General features: G+C 41.3%; 1 protein-coding gene across 3 annotated transcripts in view; it reads right to left on the bottom strand.

Annotated features, from left to right (window-relative positions):
• STOM (stomatin) overlaps positions 1-23,124 on the bottom strand; it is a 79,666-nt gene that overhangs the window by 25,119 nt on the left and 31,423 nt on the right. For 2 of the 3 annotated variants that reach the window (XM_073599545.1, XM_073599546.1), the window contains exons 2-4: positions 4,662-4,768; positions 3,302-3,374; positions 100-182 (exon numbers count right to left, since the gene is read on the bottom strand). In XM_073599545.1, coding sequence (XP_073455646.1) covers positions 100-182; positions 3,302-3,374; positions 4,662-4,768 — 263 coding nt within the window. Of the gene's footprint in view, positions 1-99; positions 183-3,301; positions 3,375-4,661; positions 4,769-22,833; positions 23,030-23,124 lie in introns of those variants that run through there. The other variant, XM_073599544.1, reaches the window with a different exon arrangement.

Here is a 23,124-nt window from a genome sequence, read left to right as displayed (position 1 = left end):
AATCAAGAAGCAGTTTGTCCCCCTAAAGTTTGATGAACTATGCAGAGACTCACACCACCTTCCCAGAGCTGTAACATGTCAGTGACTGAAGCACTTTACCTCCTGTGGGGGAATGTCAAAGGAGATGGTCCTCATATCCACCTTAATGCAGCTATCAGTGCAGGGAAGCACAAAGAAGAGACCTGAAAACGAGAAATATTTCAGAACATGCAGGAGAACAGGGAGAGGACAAATCACATAATTCAAGAGCAAAATGAAGCAGAAGCTGAGGACAATCAATTAAACAAACAATGCCTGATGAGATGCTGAAAATAGGGTGAGACAGTGAAACCTCAAGATTTCATCCACCTTGAAAGGGGAACCGAGTGTGTCCATCCCATGTCCATTCCACGATCCAAATTCTCAGAGTAAACCCAACACTAACATCTGATCCTACCTGCAGAAATCTCTTTTCTAATTATTTGTTAGAGTTAAACAATAAAAGATGAAGGGGTTTTAGCACATTCTTAAGTTATGTGGAACTCCAGTTTTGGATGGAGGAAGGAAATTTACAACCTCTATCAGTTTTATCGCTGTATGCGTGTCTTAATTTGAAAGATTTCTCCTTGAGGAGTCATACATTTCTATGAGAGGTATGATATGTAGCACCCTTGTCCCAAAGCAGGGATACAGGTAAATTTAGTTGTGCTGGGTGGTAGCCAGCCTGGCTAATTTGTAGTGTTTAGAGGTCAAATGACTTCCCTCCTAATCCTGTTGAGCTGTGGTTTCTCCCTTTTGTCAGTAGGTGGTGCTGTTGCCTTTGACATTAGTGTGATGAGCTACAGCGAGTTCAGGTTATGGACAAACATACTTTTCTCAGCCAATCATATTTGCTGCTATGCATGCTGGGAAAGGTATTTATTTGGTAGAGGTCAGGTGATCAGGGTTAGTCTTCCCACCCAGGATGTGTGTGAAACAGCTCCTGGCTGCTAGGCCTATCCGGGTGTTCAAGATTATGCTGAGAAAAGCATGCCAGAGATCCGGAAACATTTCTGAGAGGGATGGAGTTCTAGAGCAGCACAATAGGTCTTCACGGACCAGGGATCCATGAGGTGGCTGGGAGAGCTTCAAGAGAGAACTCATCCAAGAGAATTCAGTATGCTATAGTGAGTAAACTCAGTTACCATAGGAGCCTATCCTACAAAGTACAGATGTGCTGGTTCAGCTTAACCACTTGCCGACCAGCCACCGGCGGCAGGTTGGCTCGTTCCCACAAATCGCCGTACCTGTACGTTGGCTCCTTTAAGAGCCATAGCAGGCGTGCGTGCGCCCGCTAAAAGGGGAGGAACTCGACGCGTGTGGCCGGTGGCCGCAATGTCTGCCAGCCACGCGCGACTGCGGGTACGAGAGACAGAACCGGGATTTGTGTATGTAAACACAAAATTCCCTGACAGGAGAGGAGAAACAGATCTGCTGTTCCTAGTATTTAGGAAGAGCGATCTGTCTCTGTCTCCTCCTCTAGTCAGTCCCATCCCCTCACAGTTAGAAACACACATGAGGGAACACTTTTAACCCCTTGATCGCCCCCTAGTGTTAACCCTTTCCCTGACAGTGACATTTACACAGTAATCAGTGCATTTTTATAGCATTGATCGCTGTCAATGGTCCCAAAAAAAGTGTCAAAAGTGTCCAATCTGTCCACCGCGATGTCGCAGTCCCACTAAAAATCGCAGATCGTCGCCATCACTAGTAAAAAATAAATACATAATAAAAATACCATAAATCTATTCCCTATTTGTAGACGCTATAACTTTTGTGCAAACCAATCAATATACGCTTATTGCATTTTTTTTTACCAAAATAATATAGAAGAATACATATTGGCCTAAAATTGGCCTAAACTGATAAAGAAATTTTTTGGGGGATATTTATTATAGCAAAAAGTAAAAAATATTGTTTTCTTTCAAAATTGTTGGTCTTTTTTTGTTTATAGCGCAAAAAATAAAAAATGCAGAGGTGATCAAATACCACCAAAAGAAAGCTCTATTTGTGGGAATCAAAGGACATCAATTTTGTTTGGGTACAGCATCGCACGACCACGCAATTGTCAGTTAAAGCGACGCAGTGCCGTATCGCAAAAAATGGCCTGGTCATTAAGGGAGGAAATTTTCCCAGGACTGAAGTGGTTAAAGACTCTTTTTCTTAACTGTTGTCTACCTTATCACACCTATTTTTGTCTAAGGAGTCTGCCAATCTGCCTGTTTGCTGATCGTTACGAAGGGTGTTTTCTCTCTCGCACATTTTTCCTGTTTCAGAAATAAACTTCTGTTGTTAAAGCATAGAAGTGTCTGGCGCCCAACTTTCTTTCTTGTTCATCACCCACTATGCTTAGTAACCTGCACCCTGAGGAGTTATGTCAGCCCTCCCTGCCTCTGAGGGTCACCATCAGGCTCCCTGAAAGTTGGGGTAGACGCTACACATACAGAACTGGAAAATCTTTCTCATCCATTTGAAAAGGTGCCAGAACAAGAAGGAAGGGTACATTTTTCCTGGGGGGGGGGCAAAGGCAACAATAGAAACACATTTTGTAGCAGCTCCTCTAAAAGCTTTAAGCCCTGTACATACGGGCGGGCGACATTGGCCAGTTCAATAAAAACCTGCCAACATTCGGCTTGTGTGTATGGCAGCCGGTCTGACAGAAGCCGGACATTCACCTAGCTTCTGTCGGGCGAGCATGCTTTAAAACCAGCAACCGACCGTCTCCTGATCCCCACTCTCAGCCAATGGATTGGAGTTTTCTGGCGGGGGCTATCCACCTGTCAGAACACAACATCTCAATAGGGGAGAACGCTGTACTAACGGCAGACCGCTTGTACAGCGGAGCTGACACCTCAACCCAAAAAACTCATAGTTTGTACCAGGCTTTAGAATCTCTGTCAGGATTTTTGTTTCCTATGCCCTTATGAAGGAGATTCACCCTTGGTATGGGGGGGGGGGGGGGGGGGGGAGCTCATCAACAGAAACTGCAGCATCAAAAAACCAACAGAAGGTCTAACAATACATTTATTTATAAACTTACAGTTCTCATTCATTTTAGGTGACCTTGTAAAGTGACGCTTCGGTGCACAGTGCAACCTCAATATCTTAATGTTTTTAATGCAGGATAACAGCATTGTCCATATGGAAGATTAGAGCACACCATTAGTCATCCACTTTGCTAATTGACCCACCAAACTAAAATGCCATGAACTCAGACAAGGCTCCCACTTACATACAAAGCACAGTTATTTCCATGAGAATATTATTAAAAATATATCCTCACCTGGCCCCTTCGCACCGCCACGCAGAATACGGCCCAGACGGAAAATGATCGCTCTCTCGTACTCCTTCACAATCTGGAAGCAGAAGATATTACTATTCTACACCTTCTACACATTCAGATGTGATGCTAACTGCAGCATATGAAAAATTAGGTGTTATTACTATAAAGTTTTCTGTTAATTTATATAATATAATAATTCATCTATGGTGGCTAGACACAAATTGGTTCCATGTAAAGAGTTTTTAGCAACATTCAGGAAGAATGTAGAAAGGTTTCTGGAATTGACCACACTGGAGATCTCTAAACTGACAAGGTGGGGGAGATGTTTGTCTACAACAGGGGTGCCCAACCTTTTGAAGAGCGAGGGCCACTTAAGCGACTTAGTAACTGGTCGCGGACCACAATGAGTGGAGCAGGCGGATGATAGTTCTATGTCCACTCTGCATATGCAGAGCGGACAGACACAACCCACTCTACTCTATGGGCCCTTGGATCCCTTCTGCCCAGAAGTTGACGGATGGGATTGGAGGTAGGTGGGGTATAAACGGCCACAAGTCCGTTTACATCTGTGGCCTGATAGAGGTGAACGGAGGGTCCGATTGGGTCGGACCAATAGGGTCAATGAGGCCTAAGGCTGTTTTCACACTGATGTGCTGTGGTTTACCCACACAGAGGGTGCAGACAAGTGCACCTGTGGCTCTGCTCTGCAGCCGCTTGCTTCCTTGCTTCCTGGCTTTATTCACAACACTGATGCTCTGGGATGGTGGCTTGCCAACCCGCCATCCCAGAGCAGGAGGTTGTGGACCACATCAGAGCGCTCCGTGGTCCACTGGTTGGGCACCCCTGGTCAACAATCTACCAACTTTCTGTTCAGTATCCTGTTAAAAGAATGCTGATGGTGAATGTCTTGAACCATATTTTCCTTTTAGGATACCTGTAGCATCTTACTGTTATTATGGGTTTGGTCTCCCCTTAGGTTCTCTAAAGCTGGTCATACATTGGTTCCCTGCTGGACCGACTGAATTTCAATCAGTGTGTGGGTTCCACCACTTGACAGTGTCAAAGGGACATGTTAGAAAATCTACTGATCAGCGGCTGTACCGCTGATCAGTGTACCGATCAGTACACCTGCCACTGTCAGGATACAATGTCCTCGCAAAGAAGAATGACTCCTCCATTCACCTCGTTTGTGTGGATGGTCAAATTGTTTGGTGGCTGAACAAAAAAAAATAAAACCATGTATGGCCAGTTTAATACTTCCTTCCAATCATCATTGCTTCTTACAGAGACCTGTTTTTTGTTGGCTGTGCAAAGTGTAGGTAGGCAAGATATTGCTCAAGTGTTGCAGGGAATGTCTTACCTTTATACACATCCATATGGAGATAGGAAATGTTATAAGGGTGAAGAAAAATGATATAATGACCAGAAGCCATCCACAGCATCCGAGACCAGTATCAGATTCTCCTCCTGCAGAGGACACAAATGAAGTTAGGACCAGTTCACACATACATATACTGTAAGGGGCAGGTTGTACATCATTGACCATTGGGGTGCGTTTTATGAATTTTGGTATCCCATTTACACAGAACACATCTTACAGCTCTACGCACATCTAAAAGGTTGCAGAGGATGCAGTCAATCACAAACAGAGCAGCTGCTAAAGAGATTTAGAAATTCTTAGAAATACTTCTCTTATCTCACATCATAAACACTTCCTAGATTGTACTTTTTTTAAAATATGCCTATGAAATTGCCCTACTATCTTGGAGACAAACAGCGCTCAGTGTAGTCCTTATTTGATCTTCATACTTTACAGTTTGGATTCCGTAGTTAAATAAAAACAAAATATATTTCCTAAAAAAAAAAATATATATACATACAGTATCTCACAAAAGTGAGTACACCCCTCACATTTTTGTAAATATTTTATTATATCTTTTCATGTGATAACACTGAAGAAATTACACTTTGCTACAATGTAAAGTAGTGAGTGTACAGCTTGTATAACAGTGTAAATTTGCTGCCCCCTCAAAATAACTCAACACACAGTCATTAATGTCTAAACCACTGGCAAAAAAAGTGAGTACACCCCTAAGTAAAAAGTCCAAACTAGCCATTTTCCCTCCCCGGTGTCATGTGACTCGTTAGTGTTACAAGGTCTCAGGTGTGAATGGGGAGCAGGTATGTTAAATTTGATGCTAGCGTTCTCACTCTCATACTGGTCACTGGAAGTTTAACATGGTACCTCAGGCAAAGAATCATGCACAAGAAAGCCCACAGTTTGCTGAAGACAAGCAGACCAAGGACATTCCAGAGATTACTGGAACCATGTCCTGTGGTCTGAGGAGATAAACTTATTTGGTTCAGATGGTGTCAAGCATATGTGGCTGCAACCAGGTGAGGAGTACAAAGACAAGTGCGTCTTGCCTACAGTCAAGCATGGTGGTGGGAGTGTCACGGTCTGGGGCTGCATAAGTGCTGCCGGCACTGGGGAGCTACAGTTCATTGAGGGAACCATGAATGCCAACATGTACTGTGACATACTGAAGCAGAGCATGATCCCCTCCCTTCGGAGACTGGGCCACAAGGCATCATTCCAACATGATAACAACCCCAAACACACCTCCAAGAAAACCACTGCCTTGCTCAAGAAGCTGAGGGTAAAGGTGATGGACTGGCCAAGCATGCCTCCAGACCTCTGTGGGGCATCCTCAAATGGAAGGTGGAGGAGCGCAAGGTCTCCAACATCCACCAGCTCAGTGATGTCATCATGGAGGAGTGGAAGAGGACTCCAGTGGCAACCTGTGAAGCTCTGGTGAACTCTATGCCCAAGAGGGTTAAGGCAGTGCTGGAAAATATTAGTGGTACACAAAATATTGACACTTTGGGCCCAATCTGGACATTTTCACTTGGGATGTACTCACTTTTGTTGCCAGCGGTTTAGACATTAATGGCTGTGTGTCAAGTTATTTTGAGGGGACAGCAAATTTACACTGTTATACAAGCTGTACAGTCAAAGTGTAATTTATTCAGTGTTGTCACATGAAAAGGTATAATAACATTTTTTTCAAAAATGTGTAGGGTGTACTCACTTTTGTGAGATACTGTATAGTAATTTTATAATCCACTTTATAAAGTGTTCTTATGCAAGAATTTATTCTTGCAGTGAGCACAGCATGACAACTCTAGTGCATGCTGGGTACTCAGTGTTGTCCGTCTGCTAGGTCCTGTTGTCGCCTGCACCGATGAATCTGTCTGGCCAGTTTTTAAATACAAAATTTAAAAGTTGAATCCATTATGCATTTAAAATTCATCAACTGAAGCTGCAAATATAATCAAAGTCAGAATCTGGATATAAAAGGATAATTTTTCCTTATTCTCTGGAAACATGCTGATTGATGTCTACAGCCAGTCTATACCCTACAATAAAAATTAAGTGATATTAAAAGCCTACATTTTTTTTTCTTAAAATAAAAAAGGAGGTAATATTTACCTGCTCTATGCAACATTATTGCACAGAGTGGTCTCTTAACTCCTCTTTGGCGGTCCCCTGCTGGCGCTGTCTGCTCCCTCTTCCTCTGGGTACCCCCTCAGCAAGGACCCGTGTAGAGGTGTTCCTGAGTTGGGCTGTGTGCATCCAAAGACATACACTGCACGTAGGCCATGCCCTTGCTTCCTCCTCATATGAGTTCGACTGACAGCAGCAGGAGCCTATGGCTCCACTGTCCTCAGTGTCTCTTGTGAGACCAGGAAGTCAGGAGACACTGGGCCGGCAGCTGAGACAGTGCTTGATCGGTGAAAGGAGTCAGGTAAGCGTTTACGCATGGGAGGCAGAACAAGTAGCGGGGAATTTACCTTCTTGAAGGGAATGCATTATTGTAAAAACATTTAGGCTCTGTTCACACCTAGAATTTCTGCCAGAATATAAAATTGATGTAATAAAGCAAAAGACTACTGTGGCTCCTGGTCTGGTCAAACTGTAGGTGTGTACCAGCTTTGTACGATTTTTTTTTTTTTTTCCCCCCCATTTTATTTTTTTATTGAGTCTTTTAGCAATGTACAAATACCATGTCATTAACCTAACAATTTGCATAAATGGAGGAGGAGGAGGGAGGAGGACCACAGATATTTTTTCAGCTAGTAAATTCTTTGGTCTTCTAAATGAACACAGTGAGTGATTGATACCGATCGCTCCTGTGTCCATTCATAACGAAGCATAGTAAACTGTATTTTCTATCCTTCAGTTTGTGAATAAACAGGAAGCTGCTCAGCATAGAACACACCCCATTCATAAATTTGTAAAAAATTAATTTGTAAAAATAATAGAAAAAAAAATAAATACTGACACCATCCACTGCCCTATTGACACCAACCTCTCTCTACTAACACATCCAATGGTCTACTGACACCAACCTCTGCCCTTCTGACACTGCCCCCACACCATCCACTGCCTAACTGACACAGTCCACACACTGTTCACTACCCTGCTGACACTGTCAACTTTTAAAAAGGTAGGCTAAGTTTATATTTTTACAGTGGACACTGGTTTTATTAAACTAAGCATATTTTATTAAAACAAGAATGTTTATTTAACCATGCCCCTTTAAGTCCCTCCCACTGTTAACACAATTTGGTCACACCCACTGTACACAAGCTGCATTTCTACTCTCCTTATGGCACCCAAAAGGTGTCTCAGGTCTTTTGCAATCCTATAGTGTATACTAAAAAAAAAAATACATTTGTTGTGTACCATTAAAGTGTTTGGGTTTGGCTTAAAAAAAAAGATGGTGGCAACCTTACAGAAAATTATGGGGAATCCAACATTTTACAGTTGTCACAAGAACAGAAAATGAGACAAAATCTTTCAATGGAGATACCTGTTCTGGTGACAAACTACCTAAGAGGGGAATTCCCCTAATTTAAGAGAAATTTACCCTTGTTTCTTGTTGTGTCTATGAGACAGGTAGCGAAAGGAACTCTCATCAATGGGACAGCAAAAAGAAAGAGAAACAAACAAAAAAAAAAAATGGAAAAAGGTTTCTAAGATTCTTCACCTCATTGAAAAAAGTTTTGGCTTTAGGTATACTTTAATAACAGACATGGCAAAGTGTCCATGGGATTTCCCACAGACAAGTCACAGCAAGGTGAAGCATGCATCATCTTCCTGTTTGGTCATATCCAGGCAAATGTTGTATATACACCATGTAGCCAGGCAGTCCCACGACAAACACCCATTGACTTGCACTTTGTATATATTCTGCATCCTGCCAACACTGACACTGATTCGTCAACAAACACCACACATCACAATGAATATGGCTTTCTTCTGCAGTAAATCCATCAGGCGTCCCACACCTTCTGGATATAGTGGAAAATGATGACCATCATCTGCCCCCACCATCAGTCAGTCACCGTCACAATCAGTTTACATATATTGTTCATACCATTTCTTGCACCTATATGCCTGTGCTGGCTCTATGTTTATCCACTGTACTAAATATTAAAGTTTTGGTTTACTGAAATACCTCCACTGAATTTTGTGTTTTTTTTGTTTTTTTTTTTTTAAGTGAAGATTACAACTTCATTTAAATGATAAAAGGGAAAGTACAGTATAACTTCAGAAAGTTCACAATTTAGAGTCATTATAGCTGCGTTTATCTTATTTTTTAGTGGCTTTCACATTATATATTTTTTCTGTTCCACATTTTTCCTTATTATTATATATAGTAGTTTGTAAATTAGACACTAGAGGTCGGGATGGAAAAAAAGAAAAAAAAAAAAAAAAAAAAAAGTTTTATTTTAAATTTACGATACATTAATAATTTAGTTCATTCGGCATGAAATGGAGCTTCGTTATGTAGCATGAGGCTGTATATTCTGCAATATTTATATTTTTGGTAAACTCATTCAATGAATCCAAGCTCTGCAAGCTGAGATTACATGCATTGCATTTATGCATTCACACAATGTCACAGTAAACCATGAGATAAAACGAAGTTCAGGAATATTCCATTATCCCATTGTTTTGCAAATCTATTAGGGCTGCACCGATACCAATTTAAGACTGAGTACAAAGTACCAATACTTTTTTCAAGTACTCAACCATACGGATTACCGATACTTTTAATGTCATGTGACAGTGGCACCAATATGCAACACTGATGAGGCATGGACTGTCAGTAGTTTTTTCTTTTTTTTTTTCTTTTTACAATTTTATTTTTTACAATTTATATACTGAACATATATTATGATTTCTTGGCCATTTTTCATTTTTTGTCTCCCTCTGTTTGTAAGTAGGATCCATTTGCAAGTCGGATGTTTGTAACCTGGTGACAGTCTGTACTGGACTCTCTGAAAACATGTGGTGTGGCTGTTTCAAGATGCACAATAAGGAGGCACTTGAAGAAAGATGGGCTGCATGGTCGAGTCACCAGAATAAAGCCATTACTACGCAAATGCCGCAAAGTATCCCACTTACAATACGCCAAACAGCACAGAGACAAGCCTCAAACATTTTGCATTCAGCCAGGAAGCTGTGCATGGGACGTGCTTAGACATTCCAACATGACAATGATCCAAAACACAAGGCCAAATCGACCTGTCATTGGCTACAGCAGAATAAAGTGAAGGTTCTGGAGTGGCCATCTCAGTCTCCTGACCTCAATATCATTGATCCACTCTGGGGAGATCTCAAATGTGCAGTTCATGCAAGACAGCCCAAGAATTTACAGGAACTGGAGGCTTTTTGCTAAGAGGAATGGGCAGCTTTACCATCGGAGAAGATAAAGAGCCTCATCCACAAATACCACAAAAGCCTTCAAGCTGTCATTGATGTGAAAGGGGGCAATACATGGTATTAAGAAATGGGGTATGTAAACTTTTGATCAGGGTCATTTGGGTAGTTTCTGTTGCCAATGTGATTTAAAAAGAGTAAACACAGTTCATTGCTAATAATTGGCTTCAGCCAAACATTACCCATAAGTGAAGGAAAAGTTTTTGTGTTATCATTCATATTCTCAGAAAAAAACGACTTCTTCCAGGGTATGTAGTAAACTTATGAGCACAACAGTATAATATATATAGGGGGGCTTTGTTGAGATGTCGGGGGTCTAAACCCCCAACATCTCCCCTTTGAGACAGGGAAACTGAGGACAGAGAGTCCCCAGTCCCTTTCTCAGCAGCCTAAGCTGCACTGAACATGGATGGACAGGAGACAGAGGCTCCTCTCCCCATTCATAAATTGAAGCATCGTAAACACAGTGATCACTTTTCTGACTGTTCATTCAGAAAAGGAAGGTTATGACATATTTACCGGCTCCTTCCTCCACTCTCCATCCTGAAAGATCTGGGACGGGGGGGCGGAGGAGCACACAGAGGGGAGCGGGACCGGAGGAGGACAGAGGAGGACACAGAGGGGAGCCGGAGGAGGACACAGAGGGGAGCCGGAGGAGGACACAGAGGGGAGCCGGAGGAGGACACAGAGGGGAGCCGGAGGAGGACACGGGGGACACTCAAAGATGATCGGTGCGGTTGTGAAAGTTATAATCACCAATCTTCCTGTGTGGCTTTCAATAAAGCAGTTGAAAGCTGTCAGCTGCTTTATTGAAAGCCACACAGGGAGAATGATGATTATAACTTCCCCCTCCGCCTCACCGATCATCCCTGAGGGTCCAGGTACCAGACTAGGCATCGGGAGCATTTGCAGGAGTACAAGTACTCCTGCAAATACTCGGTATCAGCACCAATACCGATACTAGTATCGGTGCAACTCTAAAATCTATGTACACATACTGTATGATTGTTTGAAGAGAAATGCACCTGGACCAGGGCTCCAAGTGTGAGGAGGAAGGGCAAGCAGTAAAAATGAAAGCAGCTTATACACCTTGTAATCTTTCTGCACATAGCTTCAAGTGCTTCATTCCTCCCTTGAAGAGCAAAATGGCAGCAGGCCGTAAAAGAGACCCAGTTTGGGAATATTTTAATGAAGTTCCTCTGCCTATGGGTAAAGCAGGTATGCATCCAAAATGCAAGCAATGCAACAAAGAGATGCAAGGTCTAATGGCCCGAATGAAACAAAATCATGAGAAGACGTGCTGTGATGAAAGGACCATTTTTGAAGTTTTTTTAATGTGGACCCAGCTGATAAATTCAGTTTAAGTTCTTTTGTTTGTTTTTTCATAGATATTTCGTTTTTGCACTTTAGTTACTAAACATTGATGTTTAAGCAAATACAAGAATATGTAATATAATGTTATTGTTTTAATTAAATAAAAAAATTTGAGTAGTTTTCCAACTATGTGTGATTAACCTAAAACTGGTTGTTAAATCGCTGTTTTACTAACCTGACAGCTTATTCTAAATAGGAAACCTTCATTGTGTTTGCAAATATTAAATATTCTAACTACCAGCAAGAATAAGTGCTTACATTTCAAAAGCACCTGTCATTTCAGATCCATCATGGTAGCGCCTGTTAGTGGGCATCCACTCACCTGCTGCTGCCATTTCCCTCACCTTTTTGTGTCATTGCCGCATCACCAGCCATGCCATTAAAGTGAATGGGACTGTCGGTGAGTCAACAGTGGGTCAGAGATGAAAAGTTGCTCTTAAAAAATTATAGTTTAAAACCAAAACAGGGATTGCATTGTTTATGAATCAAGAACCCCTTCCTCTCCCCCCCCCCCCCCAATACACTGTATAGCTGCAAATGCTGATCAGATGCTGTTTTTCCAGTATGACAGTTCGACAGAAGCAAGTAATTAGACCAGCTTTTGTAAACACTGTGCACAGGGCTTTATATTGGGAGAAGAACACAATCATTATGTAGCAGTACTAAGCAGGAAGCAGAGCCTGTATAGGTTATGAGAAATAAGACAATAATATACAGTTGTGCTCATAACTTTACATACCCTGGCAGAATTTATGATTTATTGGCCATTTTTCTGAGAATATGAATGATAACACAAAAACTTTTCTTTCACGGTTTTCTGTCATGGTTAGTGTTTGGCTGAAGCAGACAACAGAAACCCAAATGACCCTGATCAAAAGTTTACACACCCCAGTTCTTAATATTGTGTATTGCCCCCTTTAACATGAATGACAGCTTGAAGTCTTTTGTGGTATTTGTGGATGGTGCTCTTTATTGTCTCAGATGGTAAAGCTGCCCATTCCTCTTGGCAAAAAGCCTCCAGTTCCTGTAAATTCTTGGGCTGTCTTGCATGAACTGCACGTTTGAGATCTCCCCAGAGCGGCTCAATGATATTGAGGTCAAGAGACTGAGATGGCCACTCCAAAACCACCTTCACTTTAATCTGCTGTAGCCAATAACAGGTCGATTTGGCCTTGTGTTTTGGATCTTTGTCATGTTGGAATGTCCAAGTACGTCCCATGAGCAGCTTCCTGGCTGAATGCAAAATGTTCCTCCAGTATTTTTTGATAACATACTGCATTCATCTTGCCAACAATTTTGACCAAAATTTCATGTGCCTTTGTAGCTGACACATCCCCAAATCATCAGCCATCCACCTCCGTACCTTTCATCATAGGCCTTGTTGACTCCTCTCCAAATGTAGCATTTATGGTTGTGGCCAGAAAGCTCAATTTTGGTCTCACCACTCCAAACGACTTTGTGCCAGAAGGTTTGAGGCTTTTCTCTGTGCTGTTTGGTGTATTGTAATTGGGATACTTTGTAGCATTTGCGTAGTAATGGCTTTCTTCTGGCGAATCGACCATGCAGCCCATCTTTCTTCAAGTGCCTCCTTATTGTGCATCTTGAAACAGCCACACCACATGTTTTTAGAGAGTCCTGTATTTCACCTGAAGTTATTTGTGGGTTTTTCTTTGCAAAAATATTTTTAAAAACAGTCACTTTCGGTATCGGTGTTGTTTCGGTTTTCGGGATCAAGGTAGATTTATTTTCGGTATCGGTTTCAGCACCAAAAAACCCATTTGGTGCATCCCTAGTATTTTTTTATATACAGTTGTACTCATAAGTTTACATACCCTGGCAGAATGTATGAATTCTTGGACATTTTCTGAGAATATGAATGATAACGCAAAAACGTTTCTGTCAATGAGTTTCTCGACTCCTGACAGACCCTTGCATCTTTCATCCAGTGCTGCACTGACGTTTCTGAGTCATGGGGAAAGCAAAAGAATTGTCAAAGGATCTGCGGCAAAAGGTAGTTGAACTGTATAAAAAAGGTGTCTCATTACCAAGGTGTCACACAAGAAACATCATATGATGGGTAAAAGCAAAGAGCTCTCTAAACCTTATTGTTGCAAAACACACTGAAGGCATTGGTTACAGAAAGATTTCTAAACCTCTGAATGTTTCATGGAGCACTGTTGGGGCCATAATGATGGAAAGAACATAATTTCACCATAAACCGGGCATGACCAGGTGTTCCTCGGAAGATTTCTGACAGAGGAGTGAAAAGAATTAACAGGAGTTGTCCAAGAGCCAAGGACCATATGGAGAGCTTCAGAAAGACATGGAATTACCCTGTTTCCCCGAAAATAAGCTCTAGCATTATTTTCAGGGATGGCTGCAATATAAGCCCTACCCTGAAAATAAGCCCTAGTTAAAGTCCTTGTAAAAACATGTAATCCGTTTTGTAAAAAGATGATATAATGTGCAGCGCGTCTCCTTGTGCAACTTTATTGTAGAAAATAACTTATTTACAGCTCCGCTGGGTTCTCAGGTGACCCGCCAGAGATCTTCTCCTCTCCAGTGATGTCAGCGTCCCCTCCCTCTGCAGTATTCAGCTGGACTCAAATGAAGGTGTAGAACCATCTCAAGGATGATCAGAAGAAATGGACAGCACCTGAGTTAAATATATGAGTGTCACAGCAAAGGGTCTGCATACTTAGGACCATGTGATATTTCAGTTTTTCTTTTTTAATAAATCTGCAAAAATGTCAACAATTCTGTGTTTTTCTGTCAATATGGGGTGCTGTGTGTACATTAATGAGGAAAAAAAACTGAACCTAAATGATTTTAGCAAATGGCTGCAATATAACAAAGAGTGAAAAACTTTTGGGGGTCTGAATACTTTTCTCTCTCGCTCTCTAATTTTTTTACAGTTACAACCACTTTAAGATCATTGTACATACTGTAAATAAATAACACATCCCCTGAAAATAAGCCCTAGTGTGTTTTTTGTAGCCAACATTAATAAGACCTGGTCTTATTTTCGGGGAAACGCAGTAGTAGGTACAGTTGTTTCAAAGAAAACAATAAGTAATGCACTCAACCGCCATGGCCTGTATGTACGCTCACCACGCAAGACTCTATTATTGAAGAAAAAGCATGTTTAAGCTCGCTTAAAGTTTGCTGCACAACATTTAGACAAACCTGTGAAATACTGGGGGAATATAGTCTGGTCAGAAGAGACCAAAACGTAACGCTTTGGATGCCATAGTACCCACCATGTTTGGCACTGCACCTCACCCCAAAAACACCATACCAACAGTAAAGTTTGGAGGTGGCAACATCATGGTATAGGGCTGTTTTTCAGCATACGGTACTGGCAAACATGTCATTAAAGGAAGGATCAACTGAAAAATTTACCAAGACCTTCTGCCATCTACCAGGACGATGAAGATGAAACAAAGGTGGACAATTCAGCAAGGCAATGATCCCAAACACAAAGCCAAGGAAACTCTCAATTGGTTTCAAAGAAAGAAAATAAAACTGCTAGAATGGCCCAGCTAATCATCTGACTTGAATCCAAAAGAAAGTCTATGGAAAGAACTAAAGATCAGAGTTCACAGAAGAGGCCTACGGTTTGTGTGAAAGAATGCTCCAAAATCACATCTAAGAAATGCATGAGACTGGTTTCTCCATACAGGAGGCAAGTTGAAGCTGTCATTACCAACAAAGGATTTCGTACAAAGTATTAAATAAATTTCAGTTAGCGTGTTCAATACTTTTTCCCTGTGTCATTCCATTTTATTACACATAACTTAATTTCTGAACTTGTTTTAGATTCTTTGTATGTATGGATTGCATGGGTTGTTACCGACATGTTGTGAATTTTTTATGTCAAGAGCACCTTTAGAAATGTATTTACCTATATCACTTATTGCACACCCAGTTGGACTCCTCCCCTTCTTTCCCCTCTCCTATTGGCTCTTTTCCGTCTCCCTCTATTTTCTAGTTTTTGCATAAGCCCTTGTTTTAATGTAGAATTGTCTTTATAACCCACCAGGCCATCGGGCGTGGTTTTGGTGAGGATGGTTACAATGATCACATCTTTTCATTAGTATATCGTATACTTATTTACATAGATATCCAATCTCCACCAGCTGAACTGTTATGTGTTCTTCATTAACAAGTTTGGGTGGCTAGATTTTAGTTCACCATGCACTACAGTCTGGAGTATCAAGGTTTCTTCATCAAGGACTTAAGGACTTCATTCAGTATGTTATACTGCATTAGGGAATTATGTAACATTCTTTTTGCGTCCCTCTGTTGGGATTTTTCCATTATGCGATGTTAGATGTAACCATCTCATTGTTGAACTAATTTGTCGAATTTCTTTGCAATAAAATTCCTTCGTAAAAGAAATATATTTACCTAGAAAAATGGTGACGTCTTTAATACTTGTGTTACCTGCTGAATATATAGTGTTGGTGTGTGTGTGTGCACGTGTGTCCCCACATGCTGACCAAAACATTAGGACAGTGAGGTACTTTCCTTACTTTCCTCACCCTCCTTCTTCTCATTTCTGGGGGTATTTCCCCTAAGCCCCCTGTTCTCTAACTGCAACCCCCACAGCTAGCACCCTTCCTCCTCTGGCAACAGTTGCAATCCACTCGGTTTAATTTCTATCCCCTTCTCATGTGCTCTCTGGAATGTCCGCTCTGTCTGTATCTCCCACTCCTTTAACAAACTTGCCATTACTGAAATCTGGTTTCAAGAATCTGACCCTGCTTTTTCTGCTGCCCTCTCCCACCGTGGCCTCCACTGGACGACTCACTCACCCAGACCCAGTGGATGAAAAGGAGGTGGAGTTGGATTCCTTTTATCCCCACTGAGCACCTGCCAAGTTCTTCCTAAACCTCCTTCTCTACCCCTCTCCTCTTGAGACTGACTTTATTCATCTGTTTTCTCCAATTTCTCCGAGGATGGCAGTGATTTATCGGCCTCCTGGACCGGTATCATGCTTTCTTGATGTCTTCTCTGTCTGGTTACCATATTTCTCTCTTCTGAAATACCTACTATCATTCTTGGTGACTTTAATATGCCTGTTAAAGCGGCAGTAAAGGCAAAACCAAAAACAGAATATATTGTAGCTTAACAATCATTAGATGTGGTGGTGTGTTGGCTCAATTAGTTTTCTATTTGTTATGCCCCCCCCCCCCCTCTAGTTTTCACCTGGTGAACTTGCCAGTACCAAACCTCTTGTATTAAAATGCCCCCACTCTGGATGAATGAGCACAGTGGGCACATTTTTACAGCATTATCAGTTTGGAGGGAGGGAAGTGTTGGTTGTACTAGCAGATTTAAATACGCATAGCAGATTGACACCAAACTCCCACCAATTCTTGATAAGCAGTTACAGCTAATCTTTTTTTTCTTTTGGGAAGAAAAAGGTTTTACATAAAAAAATAAAACTGGTCATTGTCAGCACCTCTGCCAGTGTTAAATGGTTTGTCTCATCTCTATAAACTGATACATCTACAAGAGAGCTTGTTCTTTTGAAAAACAACAGACTTACCGGCCAGATCACCAGATGAAAATTGAAGAAAGCCTTAAAAAGAAAATAAGTGCAGCCATCACATCAAAGATTGGTAAGCTGCAATATAATAAATATAATAAATATTTGCTTGTTTAATACTGCTTCAATGGCAACATCCTTGATCCAGTATTCTCCCATCTCTGCACTCCTGGCAACCTAGCCAAAACCCCCTTTGCCATCTCTGATCACAACCTCATAAGTTTCACAGAGTCCTTGTCTTCAACCACCTATCCTATCCCTCCAAGCATTAAACGAGTACCTGTTGAAATCCTATCCACTTTAATCCTTCGCTTTGCTTCTCTATTCTACTACTGACCACCTTTATGACAAAATCTCATTTGTAATCCATTCCTTGTTGGCTGATCTCTACCTTTAACTCTCCACTTTGTTCCCCACCACCTCCTAAAATCGCTCACTGCCCAAGAGATGGCTAATCACTTTAAAAACAGAATTTGTGTTCCAGAAGACTGCGGAAAGGGAGGGGGGGGGGGGAATAGATGGAGAACTTCAGGGGAAATGGGAGCGGGTACCTTTCAGAATCAGGTACCTGCACCACAAAAATGCCATATCTTTACCAGGAGTGAGGGAGGGGGCCTTAAATTGGAACTTCCCCTTTGGGTGGAGCTCCATTTTAACATATCCTGTCTAACAGCACATTCAATACTTTTCTCTTTTGACTCGGCTACTACAGAAGAGGTTACCTCGCAACTAAAAGGTCATCCTCTACCTCTATCCTATGCACTCACATCTTCTATCTCTCCCTCTCTACTGGCAACTCCCCCCACCAAAGCATGCACAGATCACCCCACACCTAAAAAGCCTTCACTGCACCCTACCAACCTGAACTACTCAAGACCCATCTTCTTGCTCCTATTTACTGCTAAACTTTTAGAACACTTAATCCACAACCATCTAAGAGCCTACCTCACTGAAAAGAGGTGGACACCAAGCAACCTCCATGTGAACTATGGGCAGGGATCTTCCAAGATGGCGATGTCATCCCTGTGTCATGACGTCACATCCGCCGTGGTGGGTTATCGCATGCGTGTCAGCATTAATCAAGCGTCCGTGTCCCCTTGGTGATGTCAGACGACATCTCCCCCAAACCCATATTGTGGCTATCACCCTTGAGAGGTAAGAGCCTTCAGACTTAGATACATTTTTTCTAAAGTTTGCTTGAGGGCTGGTTGGGCCCAGATGATCACCCTTGTGGGGTTATCCATCTGAGACAGGGGTGGTTTGTCTGCCTCCTGAGTGATGGATATGTACCAAGTCTCCCCCTTTCGGGTGTTCTATGTGCTGGGTCCTTGCCATGCCTTAAGCAATTGGAATATCAGATATTAAAATATCTGTATATATTTATTAATCTTTCTAGGTTGGATTCGGATTAAAAGGTGGTTTTCATTAAGCATTTGCATTGGAGGGGATTCCTGGTGGTGATCCTTTGATTTATATCATCTGGGGTGTCCTATCCTGCATATACCATCAATGCTTTCCCCTTTCTTTCCCCTCTCCATCAGCTGGTTATTCCTTTCAGTGAAAAAGTGAACCAATTGGTTATAGCATAATACAACTAAGATAATTGTTGTATACACAGGTAGCTCTTTCCCTGTCCAGAAGGGTTGGGTTACTCAGCTACTCCTTATATATTGTAGGTTTTTCCAAATTTTCTACCCTCTATGGTCACGCTTACATCCTACAAGCCTCATTATGCACTGGAACTTCTGTACATAATTGACTCGTCAAGTCCTGGTTTTTAAGCATCTGGTAGGCCTATCCCTTTGATTCACTGTTTATTGATTTATGTGAAAAGTTATTTAATATCATGAAATAATATACCAATTAATGTTATGCAATTTATATATCGGTATGTAATATTTTGCAAATGTTCATAAATGTTTGTTGTCTTTATCCATAGTATCAACCTTATGCAGCACTCTAAAGATTCCTGAGGAAGCTCTTCGGGGCGAAACATGTAGAGCCGAAGTGGCTGCAATGTTGTATGAAAACGCATGTTTATGTGATCAATTTTATTACCCTTCTTTTTAAAATGGTTATAGAATAAAAAATTGATATATTTTGGTACCTTAAAAGTCCTGCTTTTTTGTCTCTTTAAATTACCATCGCATTTAAATATCTGGGGATTCATGTTACCTCTAACATATTGGACTATTGCCGCCTCAATATACATCCCTCACTGTCCAGGTTTAGAGATAGAGTGAACACCTGGAGTGAGCTGCGACTGTCCGTAGCATGCAGGATCAATTTAATAAAAATTATTTTGATGTCCCAACTGCTGTATCCATTGTATAATGCGCCAGTGGTAGTCCCCTTAAAAACCTTCAGAATAGTTCAATCTATTTTCAGATCCCTTATTTGGACTAATCGCCCCATCAAAGGATGGGAGGAGGATGTAGGATTACAGTCTGGTGATCAGTGGAGAGATGCGCTGCAGGCAGTGGTAACTAGTTGTCCCAGTTACACATAGTACTGAGATCCCATTTCACACCTGCTAAACTGTACAAAATGGGAATACTCGCTGACCCCCTGTGCTATAGATGTAAACAGGACAGAGGTGACCTCATTCACCTTCTCTGGAGATGCCCCAAATCGCACCGTTATTTAACGGCTATGTTGGGTACCCTTGATAGGGTATTCCAATCCTCTGTCCCGTTAGACCCTAAATATTGCGTTAGGTAGGTTAAGCAATCTCATACTGGAGGAGCCCATGAGAGTGGTGGTTAGTTGCGGATTCTTCCAGGCCCAAAAAAAAAAATTTTTAGTCTGGAAATCACCTGACCCTCCTTCACATCAAATGTGGGTATCACACATGGGCCATACCCTTATTTAAAAAAAATATGTATACCAACACAGGGGATGCTCATGAAAGTTTGAAAGGCTATGGGTACCGTGGCTGGACACCCCCGGACTTAGCCAGCGTGAACTTGTTCAGTTGCGGCTTGTGCTATGTTTTATATGTCAACAGCTGGGATGTCTATATATTTGTTCTAATTTTGCGGTTTCACAAGCGAATAATTCTCAATGTAATCAATATGTATACTATGGGTGACTGCCACCAGCATGCATCTGTATCTGATCTGGTTTGTTTTAAGATCAATAATGAACCCGTTTGGCAAAAAAATTATAAAAAATCTCATAGTCTATCTTGGGGGTAAGCAAGAGAGGGTGGCTGCCTTCCTACATACAATGGGGCTTTGGACAATGAACATAGCCACCCTCTAACTGGAGGTCAGATTACAGCAGTAAAAAAATAAAATAAAAATAATTTAGGGAGGAGGGTAAGATCAACAGAAGGTACTTTTTTGAATTAAAAGCACATTCGTGAATAGATTTTTTTTTAAACCAGAGCTTAATGTCACTTTAAACATTTGTATAACATAGTATGTTTAAAACATCCTGGTACTCAAGGAGTTAAAAACCAAGCTCATGGCGGCAGCAGCAGCTATGAGCTTTTACCGTTTTGTTCAGCCTGCTCCTGGCTATTATGTAAAAATGACCCAGGTGGCTCTGTACTTTTAGGGGACTGTAAAGGTGCCCTGGTAGAGAAGTGGTTAAACTTCATTCACATAGGTAATTAAAAATAAATGAATTTAATGAGGCTTAGGGCTAGAGTACCCCTTTAGATTGTGATTTTCACCAGTCTGGCCTGGCAGACTTTCATGCAGATGCATCCATATCTATAAACACATGTATAAAGTCATAAAGTCATTAAGCAAGTAAAGTGGCATAAAAAAAAAAACTGCACATTCCCATTAGAGAGTCTATTTTCCGTTCAGACGAGGTCATCGCTTTTCTGAAAACATGAAATCTGATTGTGTGTGCCAAGTTTCAGAGACTCTGCAATGACGTAATAAAGGATACAGGAAAATGTCTTGCAGTGTAATCTTTGCTGGGTGTTGTGTAATAAGTCACATGTTGGGACGTTTTTGCAGTTAGCTGTGAGCACAATTTTCCACAATGCAGTTCTTCAACCTCTTATCACATGAGCAAGGAAAGATTTCATCGGCATACAATATCAATGTCACCAACAATAAATTCTTCCATTGTGACTCAGAGCACCGACACAAATGACTTCACAATCTGCTACACTTGGATACTAAATTTTCTATTTTCAATTTTCTACACCATAAGTGGTGGCGCCAGCCCCAGCTACAAGATCCCATGTGAAAAATCTTAATTTTCCAATAGGCCGACAGATATCGCTGGAGAATGCTGGTCGGCAGGAAGTCTGCCTGTCCAGCATCTGCCACTGTTTCATACGTTTTATTTTCTTGTCTGATCAAAATGTAGGGTATGTACTGGCCTTGTATGATCTTTTTTGGTTCCACAAAATGCACAGTATGTATAGGAAAAAACAAGAAACCGCCACAAATAGGATGGGGGGGGGGGGAGGGGGGGGCAACATGCATCAGGTCAGAATAATGCATGCAAAAAATTAAAACAATTAAAAAGGATATTGCAATGTAGAACAATGAGAAAAATCAGTAGAATGCCAAAAGACACATAAAACCCTGACAGAGTTATGCAATCAAAAAAGTCTTGCATGCGGCAGAATGCCGTGTAGATTTAGACTGCCTACCCCCCCCGAGGGGGACGGCTTGAGAAAAATGGGACAATCATATGCCATTCATATTTTAAACCTAAACCTGATACGTCACAAATAAAGTAGGAGAAAAGATAGAAAGGAAAAGCAGAAAAAAGAATGGAGAAGAGAGATAAGGAAGAAAAATGGATGTGTCTGGAGCAATCCCCATTCCTGAGGGTGCAATCAACAGGTATGATGAATGCAACTGGAAGGAGGGCCAAAGAGGTATGCCCCGGTGTCAGGAATTGTGCGTCCGTCCTCTAAAACGAGTCAGGAAAACACAATCCAAATTGCTTGCATGATCTCTTACATTTTTACAGTATATGTCAGTCATTTTTCATCAATCTTTTAAAAAATGTGATAGTTACATAGTAGGCAAGGTTGAAAAAACAGACACAAGTTCATCAAGTCCAACCTGTGTGTGTGATTATATGTCGGTATTACATTGTATAGCCCTGTATGTTGCAGTTGTTCAGGTGCTTATCTAATAGTTTCTTGAAACTATCGACGCCCCTGCTGAGACCACCGCCTGTGGAAGGGAATTCCACATCCTTACCGCTCTTACAGTAAAGAACCCTTTATGTAGTTTAAAGTTAAACCTCTTTTCTTCTAATTTTGGCCACGAGTCATGTTAAATTCCCTTCTGCGAAAAAGTTTTATCCCTATTGTGGGGTCACCAGTATGGCATTTGTATATTGAAAAGAAGAAAAAATAAATATATAAAAAAAATTAGTCCAGTGAATCACAAGGAATAATTAGAAAAATAGTGTCAATAAATGTAAAAGAACTACCATAATAATGTGCATGGATGTGAAGTAACCAGTATGAGCTGAATATCAGTTTAACAGCGTTGCATGATTTTTGGGTCACTATCACTGACTGTCTGACAGCAGAGAAATATCTCCCATTTCCAAAGACAACATCAGGCTGGAATTTTTCTGTCTGATTGTATGAACAGGTCATCAATACAATATGACATGCATAACGTTACATTCAAGTATTGGACGATTAAAGTGGAATCATTTTAAGTTGATCAAAGACCAAAGATTTTTGAGAAAGTGTGGAAACATTAGGTTTTTATTATTTTGGAGACGTTCTAACAGAGGTTCTAATGTTTCCACACTCTCAAAAAACGTTTTCTTTTGACCCATATAAAATATCCGTGTCCCGCTTAGAAGATTTACCTTCTTTATTTGTCCTGGTGAACAATGTCATCACAGCAAGAACAGGAGGAACTCTTCCAATATCGGCACTTTTTCTGGTGACAACTTTCCAAAGACGGGAATGCCCCTCACTTCGGAGACAGATAAGCTGAAAGCAAGTTGCTGCAAATGCATGAAGGGCAGCAAGAGATACACGTGACATCTGTTTGGACTGATGGCCACGCTCCAGTTCCTTTTTTAACTGCGGTGTTCTATTTTAATAGTGTTGCCTGTTGATAAGCAAGTGCAACTATACTAGTGCATTATGTGCAT

This window comes from Aquarana catesbeiana, linkage group LG09 (genome assembly GCF_042186555.1).
Source record: "Aquarana catesbeiana isolate 2022-GZ linkage group LG09, ASM4218655v1, whole genome shotgun sequence".
Taxonomy (NCBI): domain Eukaryota; kingdom Metazoa; phylum Chordata; class Amphibia; order Anura; family Ranidae; genus Aquarana; species Aquarana catesbeiana.
The sequence above is the reverse complement of the archived record's forward strand: the minus strand, read 5'-3'. Positions and strand labels throughout refer to the sequence as shown.